Source organism: Typopeltis vanoorti, chromosome 25, assembly GCF_054136105.1.
Source record: "Typopeltis vanoorti isolate ZY-2024b chromosome 25, IOZ_Tvanoo_1.0, whole genome shotgun sequence".
NCBI classification, from domain to species: Eukaryota; Metazoa; Arthropoda; class Arachnida; order Uropygi; family Thelyphonidae; genus Typopeltis; species Typopeltis vanoorti.
The window spans coordinates 70,647,902-70,660,307 of record NC_143573.1 but is presented as its reverse complement, the minus strand read 5'-3'; the positions used below and the strand labels follow the sequence as shown (position 1 = coordinate 70,660,307).

General features: G+C 35.6%; 1 protein-coding gene across 1 annotated transcript in view; it reads left to right on the top strand.

Annotated features, from left to right (window-relative positions):
* Window positions 1-3,089, top strand: part of LOC150092835 (uncharacterized) — a 28,916-nt gene extending 25,827 nt beyond the window's left edge. Inside the window, exon 7 of the mRNA XM_090414432.1 lies at window positions 1,729-3,089. Coding sequence (XP_090270558.1) covers window positions 1,729-1,999 — 271 coding nt within the window. The 3' untranslated portion in view covers window positions 2,000-3,089. The remainder of the gene's footprint in view (window positions 1-1,728) is intronic.
* The last annotated feature ends 9,317 nt before the right edge of the window (window positions 3,090-12,406 follow it).

The window sequence follows — 12,406 nt, the reverse complement described above, 5'->3', positions numbered from 1 at the left end:
CATAGAAACAGGATACATCCCAGTGCCATCTGATAGATGCAAATAGAAGATACCGTTGCCAAGGAAACACAAACATTCGTTCTCAGAAAATTGCTGTATTTTATTATATGGAAGGAGCAGTCCTTTCCATATTATGCAAACAGAAGATACAGTTGTCATGTGTATTTTATTAACACATTCGTTTCTTGGTCAAATACAGCGTTTTTTTTTCTTTAATAGGGAAAGTGTAGCCTTTTATATTAAACAGATATACTTGCAACAGCGTCTGTGGAGAGTGAATTAATTCGATCCGCATGGTGTGATATGCATAAGCTTCTCTTCAGTAATTTGTTTTTTTTTTGAGCTCAAGTCGCAAAACTGCATTTGCTATTTATGTCAATATGCACAATAGTGCTTATTCTATTTGTATGAAATATGACCAAGGTTGTTGTTTTGCACAAATTACCATAGTGAATCTTAATCTACATTCTCTCAAGTTAACAATAGTCATCTTCGCTTAGGGCAGTGTTTCCCAACGTTTTTTGAATCATGCCCCACCTCCACGCCTCAAAGATTTTGATGCTCCCCCTCTAGCATAATAGTCAGCCAAGTTCTGAAAAAGTATAATATAAATATGTACTTTAAATAAAAAAGGTAAAACTGTTTTTAATTTTACTTTATTCAATGAATTTAAATTTTATATTATGCTTTATATATTATAAAACATAAATCGAACTGAACTCGGGAAAATAAAATCCAAGTTAATGCGATCCTTGAGCTTGATGTCTGCTGCAAAGAGTTTTTATTAAAGGTACTAATTTAGTCCTTTTCAATCTAAATCCCCATAGTTTGTGATATCCAGATGGTTTCTTTTTTTTCAGTAGCAAGTCATTTACGTATTTCGTTTCTGTCTCGTCAGAAAGCCATGCCATTGTTCCTTTCATGTTGAATAAAGTTCTAATAGACTCATCATTTTGCTTTTCTGAGAATTCTTGTATTTATGTTGACTGCTGTACTAGTGATGACAGCTTTTTCACTCGGAAAGTCAGAGTTGCAACATCGACAATTTATCGCAGACGATGGTAAGCTTTTTGAGTATATCGGTGATGAGGTGACGAATGCAACATCATTTTCTAATTGTCCCCAAAATATTCAAATCCCCCCCCCTGTGGGGCGTACGCCCCACGTTGGAAAACGCTAGCTTAAGGCGTTAGGATCGACGGCCTGTTGCAACTAAGTAAATTAGTTGCTTATAAATCGAATTTAAACTAAACTAATGTGGTTAATTCTCTCTATATATTTATGTCTGTGAATTGCGTGGTTCTCTATATCTGCATTAGCAAGAGGAAGGATGATGTTTCGCGCTGGAAAAATTCCGCTGTCAGTCCAGCCTAACTGAACTTGACAAACCCTTATAAAAATTTCTTGCTTCCTAGATGTCAATAACTGCGTTTTCGAAGGCACTGATATGACCTTAGTCCCTATAGGTTTCGTTGTAGTTTATATTTCGAGTAAAAAGTTATACTGTTTTCACTTTCTTCTGTATTTTAACACATAAAATTACCTGCCTTTTTTCCAGTTTTTTGTACCCCAAGTATTCCAAATATTCCAAAGTAACTTCTTGAAATAAAATTTTAAAGAGAACGAAGATTTAGTTCTGTTTAGTATATTATGAGAATTTATGTGGAATTCCAAATATATCAAAAAGAGAAGAAAAAAAATTAAATAATTTATTATTATCATTTCTAGAAATTTTCTGGAGAGCGAATGGTGTCAGGTGGAGTTCCGTACTGCTCACATGCAAGCGCTCAAAGACAGAATAGGAAGATTGGTAATTATCAAATATGGCGAACTTCCTCCTCCACGACAAATGGACCGTGAGATGAAGGCCTACTTGAATACGGCGACATTTTTGGACTGGAATGATAGGCACTTTTGGAATAAATTACAGTTCTTTCTGCCAAAGAAGAAGATGAATAAAAAGAAACTTTTCCAAACCGAATTCCCTACTCCAGTATAGCACTTTACTATTATGACATTGTTAAAACATTTTTATATGAACTGATCTCTACAGTACCGGACCATCCGCTTGTTGTAATGCTCAAAGCTTGGGACACCGATGAAAACACCTACCACGTATGCCAAGCTATGGCAATGAACACAATAGAGAGATGTTCAGAAGCAATATATTAATGAAACATTTAAAAATTCGCACTTAAACACAGGAGGGAAATATAATACGCATATAATTTCTTCTACTGCTTTGCAAGTTCCTTATAATGTTCTTGAATTCTTTGAGTAGCATCAAGACTCAGCTGTGGAGTGCTGTGAACAGTAGGCATCAAACAGCGGTGAAGAAGAGGATAAGAATAGCAGCTATCTATAATGGTCAATTTTTACTTGACCTTATCCAAATGTGTCATCAACATGCAATGATTTTTATTGCATTATCAGTCATCTCGCGGGAGTTTAGTACATTTGTATTTTAATCATCTTTAATAATTAATATTTAATAATCATTTTAATCGTACAATAGGGGTGGACGATTTTAAATTGTTGAAACATCCAGAAGTTGCATTACTGATGTTATTCAAAGATGGAAATCACAATTGAAGAGCTGAAAATTTTTGTTTCAGGATTTTGAGGATGTTCTTCATATAGGTATTCATAAACATTACAAACATATTTTTTCATAAAAAATTTCCTTTATTCAATAATAGCATAACGATAGTTTAATAATATCCATCCTGTATTAAATTCTTAATCTGTGCCAAAATATATCTGAAGCAATGTGTACTTTGTGATACTCCAATTCTCTGAAATATGTATGATATGCTTACTTTATGATATCCTTTAAAACTCTTAAGTTTTTTTTTTCGAACTTCGGATACTTTAATTAAATAACCAGTAATATTAATTGAAGTGAGTTAAAATAAACTAATTATGAGATGATTATTGTTCTGAATAAAAATAAAACTGAAATTTCAGAACACTCAAAATACAATTTATTTTGATCCCCCTCTAGTTGTCTTCGTAATCCGTAAGGACAGAAAGAAAGTATATATCTTATTTTTTCGTAAAATACAAATAAAGTTTTACACTTTACTTAATTCTTTATTATTCTTTATTGTTTTATTTTACTTTTATTTTATTTTTTCTTTAAACAATACTCTGCCTACATTTCTCGGCCTGATTGGCCAAGGGGACAGCGTCTCTGCTCTCGAGTTAACATTAAATGGGTTCGAATCCCACTACAGGCATGGATATTTATGAAGTTCCTCTCCATATGTGAAACCACCATCCTGCTTCACGCCTCCAATATGCAAAGTGATGGCCTCACGCTTGAAAAAATAATAATAATAAATAAAATATAAATACGCGTTTGGCCTCTAAAGTTTCCAGAGAGGTTTAATCCTTTGTCTATGCGCAGTACTAACGTACAGTAATCTGTCGGCTGAGTTGACAGCATTGGAAAAAGCTAACCGTTAATTATAATTGAAGGACTGTATTGTTTCAAGTCTAAAGAAGTTGAAAGAAAATCTTCGCACATTTCTTGAACGTTCATCTATAAGTTTGTTAATTATGTTTTATGATTCTACGTCCGTATCTAATCTTGAAAAAAAAAAAAACTGATTGAAGAAATGGTTAATTGTAAATGAAATGGCAAAATAAATTTCCAGTATTTTCTCTTCTTTTTCACCTTAGTTCGTAAACCTGTTATGACAGGGTTCCTTGCAATTCCACCAAAAACTGGATTGTAATGTCTTTTCGCCAAGAAAACGAATTAACATATTTACTGTAATACATTTTCTTTGGCCTTGCAACTGATATTTTAGTACTTGGTTTCAGCTCACTATTTTTTTTTCTTTTCTCAATTAGTTTGTCATTTTGCATTTTGTTAACATATATATATATATACACACACTATATATATATATATACACACACACACACACACACACACACACACACACACACACACACACACACACACACACACACACACACACACACACTGTACTGAGTTGTCAGGATGCTTCTCATAGATTGTGAATGTTCGGAGTGGAGGATTCAAATGTCAAAATTTTCGACCATGTAATCACAGAGATGTTATATCGGACCGAAGCCCTCAAATTCAGCGGCAATGATAACAGCTGGAAGTCGATGTCGCATTAGGCGAACTACTCTCAAAAGTTGCATGGTGTATTATCCACGTTGACATGGGACAGGATAATGCACCACGCCACAAACCAGTGCCAATCCAGAAAGATGCTCACCATGAAGGGATGTACCTGATCAGCCAAAATGGATAGGTACTTTGTAACATTCATAGTAAAGTTTACAAATATCAGAAGTTCAACAGATTCCCAGAAATATATCCCTCATACCATAATGCTGCTGTCTCCTGCCTGTTTCTGCTGGACCATGATATCGGGGTGATTCCTCTCCAAAGGTTTCGCCTAACTATTTACTTACTGTCCACACACACACACACGCACACACACACACTACATAGTTTGAAACGAAATTCATCCAAAAAAGATCAGAACATCTAATTAACAGACATACTACACTGGCCTCATAGACGTAGTTGCTTGGTCATAAATGAAAATAGCCCATTCAAAAGGACAACTTTTTTTTCCAGTCCTCAATGGTCCAATGACGTATTTCAGATGCAAATTATAGACGTAGTCATCGATAACGCGTACTTCAGAGGCACATGGCCTCATACGGAGGAGGATACGTTGGATTATGTTTGGAGAAACACTGATTCCTTCTTCTGTTAAATTCAAGAATAGTTATCCCAGAATTCCTGTTTTGTTTCCTAGATTTTGTTACTAGTTTCTTTTCTAAAACCTTTATCTGCCATACTTTTTATTCATTAGATTTATCTTGTAGATATGCTAAAAGTATGCGCGTGCACGTGCATGCCAACAGTTGAACTTCGTCTGAGTGCTGAGATGTCTCAGTACTATTGGTTTCTTGTAAGGTTTCACAATGAGACATATTTAAAGATTTCTCAGCTTTGATTCAGTTCTATGTCTTCATTTGGAATTGCATTTTTTAGTTAGTAATAAATGGTCAGTTTCTAAATCAGCTAATGCTATAACTCGGATATCAATGTTTCCATGTTATTTTGCGACTTTCTTTATTTTGGTAGAATGTGTTATTTATTAGTGTCTGTACAAAACTTCATATAATAATTTAATTCCATTTTTATGTTGCAATGATTCATTAAATTCCTTATATTCCTGGAATGATTAAAGACTTGATTTGATCTTCTTCAAGATAAATGTTTCAAACAATTACAATCGATATCTTGAAACCATGCCATACTCAAGTTTTAAATTGCTATTAGGTTGTTTGTTATTTAAGCAATTTTAATTTGCTACTAAAATATTAAATTATTAAAATAACATTTTTAATTGCCAGTAAAATATCTTAGTACTAGTAATATTAAGAGTGCGTATTTAGGACGTGAGATTTTAAATTAGTAACCTTAATTGCTGTCATGAAAATGATTCATCAGAAATTCCATTATTATTTGTGATAGAGGGAAATGAAACGTCCACTTGAGAGGCTAACACAGCTGCACTGCATATTTTAAAAGACTAGAATTATTAAAAAATAATTTTTCCAAGAACAAGGAAGCCTTTGCCACTTACTATATATCCGTATTCAGAAAGAAGGTACGTCACCTGTGTTTCCTTGACATTCTGCTCAATTTGCATGCGCAATACGATAAAAATGCTACCGTCAGATGATTGGCTACTTTTTTCCCGCTGAATTGCAACATACGTTTTTGCCTCAGGATAGGGTATCAGCTGTGCAAAGAATACGGCTTAGGTTATAAAAGTATATACATAGGTGCAATAAGAAAAGTTAGTGTAGAACAGCGTAAAAATTATGAGAGGATAGTACGCGCTTTAGATTGTTTATTTATTATTTTTAATAGTTCCTAGGTTTCTTAAAACGATTAGGTCTTTGATTTGTGAAAAGAAAGTGAAACTGGTTTTATTATGTGCTCAGTTTTTATATATTATCCTGTCACATTCCACAGTATTACAAGGAGATAAGATATGCACAGAATCTCAGTATTCTGTAGGATTATCTTTCTGGTGCGAAAAGAACTATAGCACGAAAAATGCATCTGCTTTTACTGATGTGAATGATGTTCCCTTGTCCAGAGATAACACTTACCCTCATCAGACCCTTAAGTAGACGCTCAGTCTTACCGAAACTAAATATTTAGATCTGCAGTTTACATCTGTTCTTCTGAAGAAGACAGACACACTTACCCACGTTCTTAAGATCGATTTGGAATTCCCATTGGGTGTTATTCCGCCTTCCTTGAGGACGTTCTCTCAGGACTTTATGGTATTAGTTCTAGAAAATTGTAACATTGTGCAAATTATTTCTGATCTGCAGAATTTTATATCCAACTGAGGTCTTTATCGCTAAGAAAAAATTTCATATTCGAAATCGCATACGATGCATTTCTAGGAACAACATCGCTAGAAAAGCTGCACTGTGAGCAAAATCAACTGACCACGATTTTACTACGGACGTTGGAATCGCTCCAAAATCTAAACTCCTTGGGGCTCTCTGGCAACAGACTGACGTCTTTGAATGGCGTAGTGAGTTATTTGAGGAATCTGAAAGCGAGTCATTAAATAATATTAAAATTACGATTAATGACATTATTATTATTCGATCTTCAACCAGGAGGCAGTTTCATGTACAGTCTACAGACCTGATGGACTCTGTCTATCACACAATTCCTGTAGGATTTTTTTAAAATTTCTTGCTGTAACAGGAAAGTAGATTATATTTGACAATAAATCACCGCCTTGTTTTAAATAACTGTCGAAACTGGTATGAATAGTGACACCATATTCCCTTCTCGTGCCTGTGTAAACGTCTGATAAGGAAATATGCGGTGCATTATGAGAAGCACCCTCTCGTCTACGGATCTGACAGCTTTTCTTCCCGGAGACTCTGTTCTTCCATTCTGCAAAATTCTTCAAAACGTGCCAGAAGAAAGAAACGCAGTTAACAGTTTGGGCTGTTTTGCATTAGCAAAACAATTCAACCCAGCTAACCCTTTCTTTCTCTCTCTGTTTAATATGAAGAGCCTAGTTATGAAAATACTTGCACAGGTAAAGTTTGTTCGCATACTTTAGGATAAAATATGGGTGAATACAAGAATAAAATTTCTTTCCATGTAATAATACAGTGTTTCTCAGTCTGTGTTCCGCGAACAGAATTTAAAACTGTGCTATACAACGTTGTAAAGCTAGTTAATTTTATTAAGGCTTGACAGTTAAATAACATGTTATTTTCAGTACTCTGCGATGAAATGGGCAGCGAATATATACAACTTTTGCTTCATTCTGAAATTCGCTGGCTTTCCAGGGGCAAAGTACTAACAAGGTTATTTCATTTAAGGCACGAAGTTTTATTGTTTATAAATGAACGTAATTCTGATTTTATATTACTCCTTGTTGACAAAGCATGATTATCAACACTATCCTATCTTTCAGACCTTTTTTCGAAATTAAATGAACTAAGGAAATTTTTTAACTGTTCTTGATGCCTATGACAAAATAAAGGCATTCGAGAAAAAACTGGTGTTATGGATTAGTTATGCAAAAGACAGACAATTTGCACATTTTACAACATTGGAATCCTTTTTAGTGGAAAATTATCTTTTTGTTTTTAGATATTAGATATATGAAGAGCCAAAGGCTTCAATTCGGCGACATATAACTTGTTTAAGTTAAGGGATATTACATCCCATATAGTTTCCTAGCCGAATAAGAAACTCAAAGAGTTTCATGCCGAATATAGTAGAAACTATATAAAGTTCGGCGATTCCAAGCGTAAGCAAATACCTGGATACTGCAGCAACTGACCCTAAAGGTAGTGCAAGCTGAGGCAACTCGTGTCAAAGGTGGAGCGAGCTCCGATCACTATTCTTGATATTTACCCAACCGGTCTGGGTAGTGACCTTCTCTCATAATGTCTAACAATAATACAGCTCCTAGGAGCTAAGTTCACATTATGGGTAAATATCAAGAATAGTGATCGGAGCTCGCTCCACCTTTGACACGAGTTGCCTCAGCTTGCACTACCTTTAGGGTCAGTTGCTGCAGTATCCAGGTATTTGCTTACGCTTGGAATCGCCGAACTTTATATAGTTTCTACTATATTCGGCATGAAACTCTTTGAGTTTCTTATTCGGCTAGGAAACTATATGGGATGTAATATCCCTTAACTTAAACATCTTTTTGTTTATTCCGAGTTTCTGGAAAAAGGTTTGTGACCACCTCAAAACCCTGAAACAGAATTTTGCGAATAACTTTTATAAGAAATTTTTGTGGGTTTGCGATCCATTTCAGGCTTACAGTTACGAGAACGAGCCTTCGTTCTCGAAAAAAGAACAGTTAATTGAGCTTTCCAGCGGGCTTAAAATGCAATTCCGTGATCTTGGTTTGGCTCGATTCTGGATTTCGCGTTCAGTGAGAAGTGAATTTCCCGAATTATCTGAAGAAGCATTGAAAATCGTCATGCAGTTTTCTACAACCTATCTTTGTGAGAAAAGATTTTCATTGCTCCTTCAAATAAAAACGAAATACAGAAATCGTCTTAGAGTGTGCCGATCTTCGACTGAAGTTGACCAATATTGAGCCAGATATCCAGCAACTCTGTAAGGGCCGAGAAGCTCAACCATCTCATTAAAAGTAAGCAGTAACATAATTAGATCATCTTATTTATTTGTATAATAAAAATTAAAACTTCAACGATGATACACTTTTAATCGTTTATTTCCAATTTAATTAATTATGTTTCCATATGTATTCAAAACATACTTTTAGATTTATTATATGTTATAAATGGCACAGTTTTTCCCAATATTGGTAATCCCCACATAGGTTCTTTTTTTTTAAAAAAAAAAAAAAAAACTACATAACTTAGTGGTCCGTAGAATTGTTTTGGGTATTTTACTGGTCCTTGGAAAGCCCTTACTGGGCTTAGAAAGGTTGATAAACGCTGTAATAATATATTCAATTTCCGAAGCAAAAATAAATAAATAAATAAAATAAATAAATAAAATAATAATTATAATAATAATTTGAGTAACTAAATATAGTGTTTCTCGTTTATTATAGATAGCTGACAAGCCTGTTTAATTGGAGATTAACTCGTGACCTGATAACACACATCCTCAGACTTCCCACTGGACGATCAGGTCTTCTTTAGCTGAATGTTGTGCGGTACTAAGCGAAGGGCTCGCCAGTTTCCATTCGTTTTTCTTACTCCGTTTTCTAATTAACTTTAAGTTAATTAACAGGAATAAATCATAAATTTTAGTATCTGAAATCCGAGCTTCCGTAACTGGGGCAGATTCGATGATGCCATTTGGTTTGAAAGACCAGTATTCGAATCTCACCTAGGAGGCGAACCTTTATGAGGGCTTTCATACGAATGCGAGTTAGCTAGTCTCATACGACAGTAGAGGGATTTTCCCCTTTCTGGAAACGGGTTTTTTCGTTCCGCAAACCCACCAGAAGAAGAAGTGATGCAATATACAGACATTGGAGACTACAGAACAAGGATTGACCACTCTATTCCGCTGGATCTAATTTCGAAAACTTGCATGAAATGTAACTTTGTATCGAACAACAAATTCATATTCGATCAATGCAATGCAGCTCTCTCAACAGACAGCGCATTCATGCGCTTCAAACAGAATAGGATCTGAACTTTACATTTGAACATATACAAAAGTATTGGAATTTCCGATGTTCGAATCCATGTATTAGTTTAAAGTAACCTATTCAAATACTCGTTTATGGCAAGCTGCGTTACATTTTGGGAATTTTCTACATGAGATAAGAAATAATACACATTTATAATTCTTATATTCAGATTTTATGGTATTGAACTCTGAAAGAAGAGAAATTTTACTTAAGGTGATTATTATTGCCAAACTACTAAGACAGGAAACAAGTGGTTACGTCTGATAGCAGCGCGTGCTTCCATTTTTATCTTTTCTGAGGAGAGATATTCGAGTATTCCCCTCCCCCTTCCTTCCTTAGAAATAAACTTTCTTCGATCTTTCTAACCAAAGAGCACATGTCTACCTTCTCACTGCTAGGAAGGACTAGTTTAATTTTGGTTTCATGTTGGACTGCCAGGTGCTTAATCTTAGGATGTTTGTTCTGAGGGCCAACTATAGCGAAGGGGGAGTGGAAGAGCAGAGGAACAGTTTCCTCGTAGTCTTGCACAGCAGAAATCGTGTAAAGAGCGGTGGTCATCGTCTTTTTGGGAGAAAGAATTATGTAATTGTGTATCGAATCAGGAATTCATATTCGAGTTACTCTCGATTTTCTCAGCGTTTTGTTATCCATTTATCTTACGTGTTGATGTCTTGTTTTATTTCTGTTTATTTTAAACTAAGGCCTCAGGGTAGTGAGCTTTAAGGCAACAAAAACTAGCAAAAGTTGGAAGAATTATGGACGTGTGTCCATTTTGTGGAATGATAAATCCGACTTTCTGGCAAGGAAAATTCCACCTCCTTATAAGACTAGCTGCCTCCCTTTCAACGGAAACGTCCTTATAATGATAGGCTCTTCGAGTAGACGAAATCTGAATCCAACCGAAGGGCAAATGTCACTTATTTTGCGCATTACTTTATAAAAAATAAACTGAATGCCTCACGGCTTGTACCCAGACTTTTCTTCCTTTGCTTGAATGACTTGCTCTCACTAACTTCAAATCCTGTTCATAGTTTTTGCCAGTGGCATTATGCTCCATTCCCCTTCTTCATTTAAGAAATATTTCATTCTGAAGAGTATAAAAGCATTTTCCTCGTGAGTTAGCGACTCATATGAAGATGGGTTTTTATATTGTAAAACAGAAGAAAAATCGACTAAAATACCTGCAATTAACAAGCACAATACAGCGACCTTATAGTCTTAGTTGTGTCTTATATCCAAAACCCACCAACTCTTAGATTCAATTGCTAACGTAGATGTCACGAAGTCGACATCAGTGTATGTTAAAGCATTGACATGACTTCTTAGAGGTTTCTGCAACTGCTCCGGTCGCTTTCACAAGTATGCTAAGCAGTAGTGCACTCAGGATTTATTCTTGGAGGGAGGGCCGAGTCGAGTAGACGATTTGAGAATAGACACTACGCATTGCATACGACCTATGACCGAGCATCTGGAATGATCGCTAATTCATATGTAATATAGAAATAGAAGACACGACACAACATAAATAAAAGAAATGAATTTTAATTCGGAAAAGATTTTTGGAAAATTTTCTAGTGTTTTTTCCTTTTTCTTTGGGGGAAGGGCTTCGTGCCCCCCACTCCCTGGGTGCGCCACTAATGCTGAAGTCTTGCTTCGCTCCCTTCGCTTGCAATTATTATGCAGTTTGACGTGCCTAGTGAAAGCGCCCAAGGTAATACGGAAACCTCTAAGAAGATGATGATGCAAAAATCCAAGACGCTTATACACTTTTCTTCCAATGCAATGCTAATTGCTTGGGGGGGAAAATCGCAACTGCGATACCGAATAGCATTTTCTATTCTCCCCCCCCCCCAATGTCTATTCGGACTCGCATACGTTTTAGTACAATGAACAAGTACATATTTTGTCTTCAAATCCTCTCCACAAAGTTGCAATTCTGTAGCGCATTACTCAGCGCCAGAGACCAAACATGGAACTTTGTTTTCAAGTCCCAAATTATTTCATATTGCTTGGAAAAAGTGACGTGCTTTCTTTTGGGTATATCCTTCACAGCCAATAAGTTAGTAGTTCTCAGTAGTTCAAATACCAAACCTACACTCCTATTATTTGCTTGTCCATTAGGTTTCAAAAAACATCCACGCCTTAGGCGTAATCGAACTCTTCAGTTTTTATAAGCATTGCGTTTTGTAAAGAACGCGATGAAAGTAACTGCAAAAGAAGGGGTGTGGAGAGATTTCCGAAGCGAGCGTTACTGTGATACAGGTGTGCAAAAAACAGGGGGAATATCAATATGAGTGATAAGCTTGTGCAGTTTCTGTTTTAAGTGAAAGAAGTTCTTATTAGCACGCTTTGAAACATTCGGTGGGGCAGTGTTAGCAAGTCAATCTGACTTGCTGACAATTTGAATGCTTTTAGACCATCACGTACTTAAAGGTTTTTGGCAAAAAACTACGTGCTTCAAGTTAATCTACTTTTTTTTTCCTATGCGTGTAGAGAAAAATTGGTCTGCAGTGCCGTGTAATTAAAAAATAAACTTCAATTGAAGATGGGAATCGAAGTGGAATGAACGATGGATTAGTTATGAAAGTAATGCTATTGTTCCGATACCCCCAACGCGTAACTCTATCTTTTAGGTAGAGTGCAGGTAAGTTTTATTTCATGAT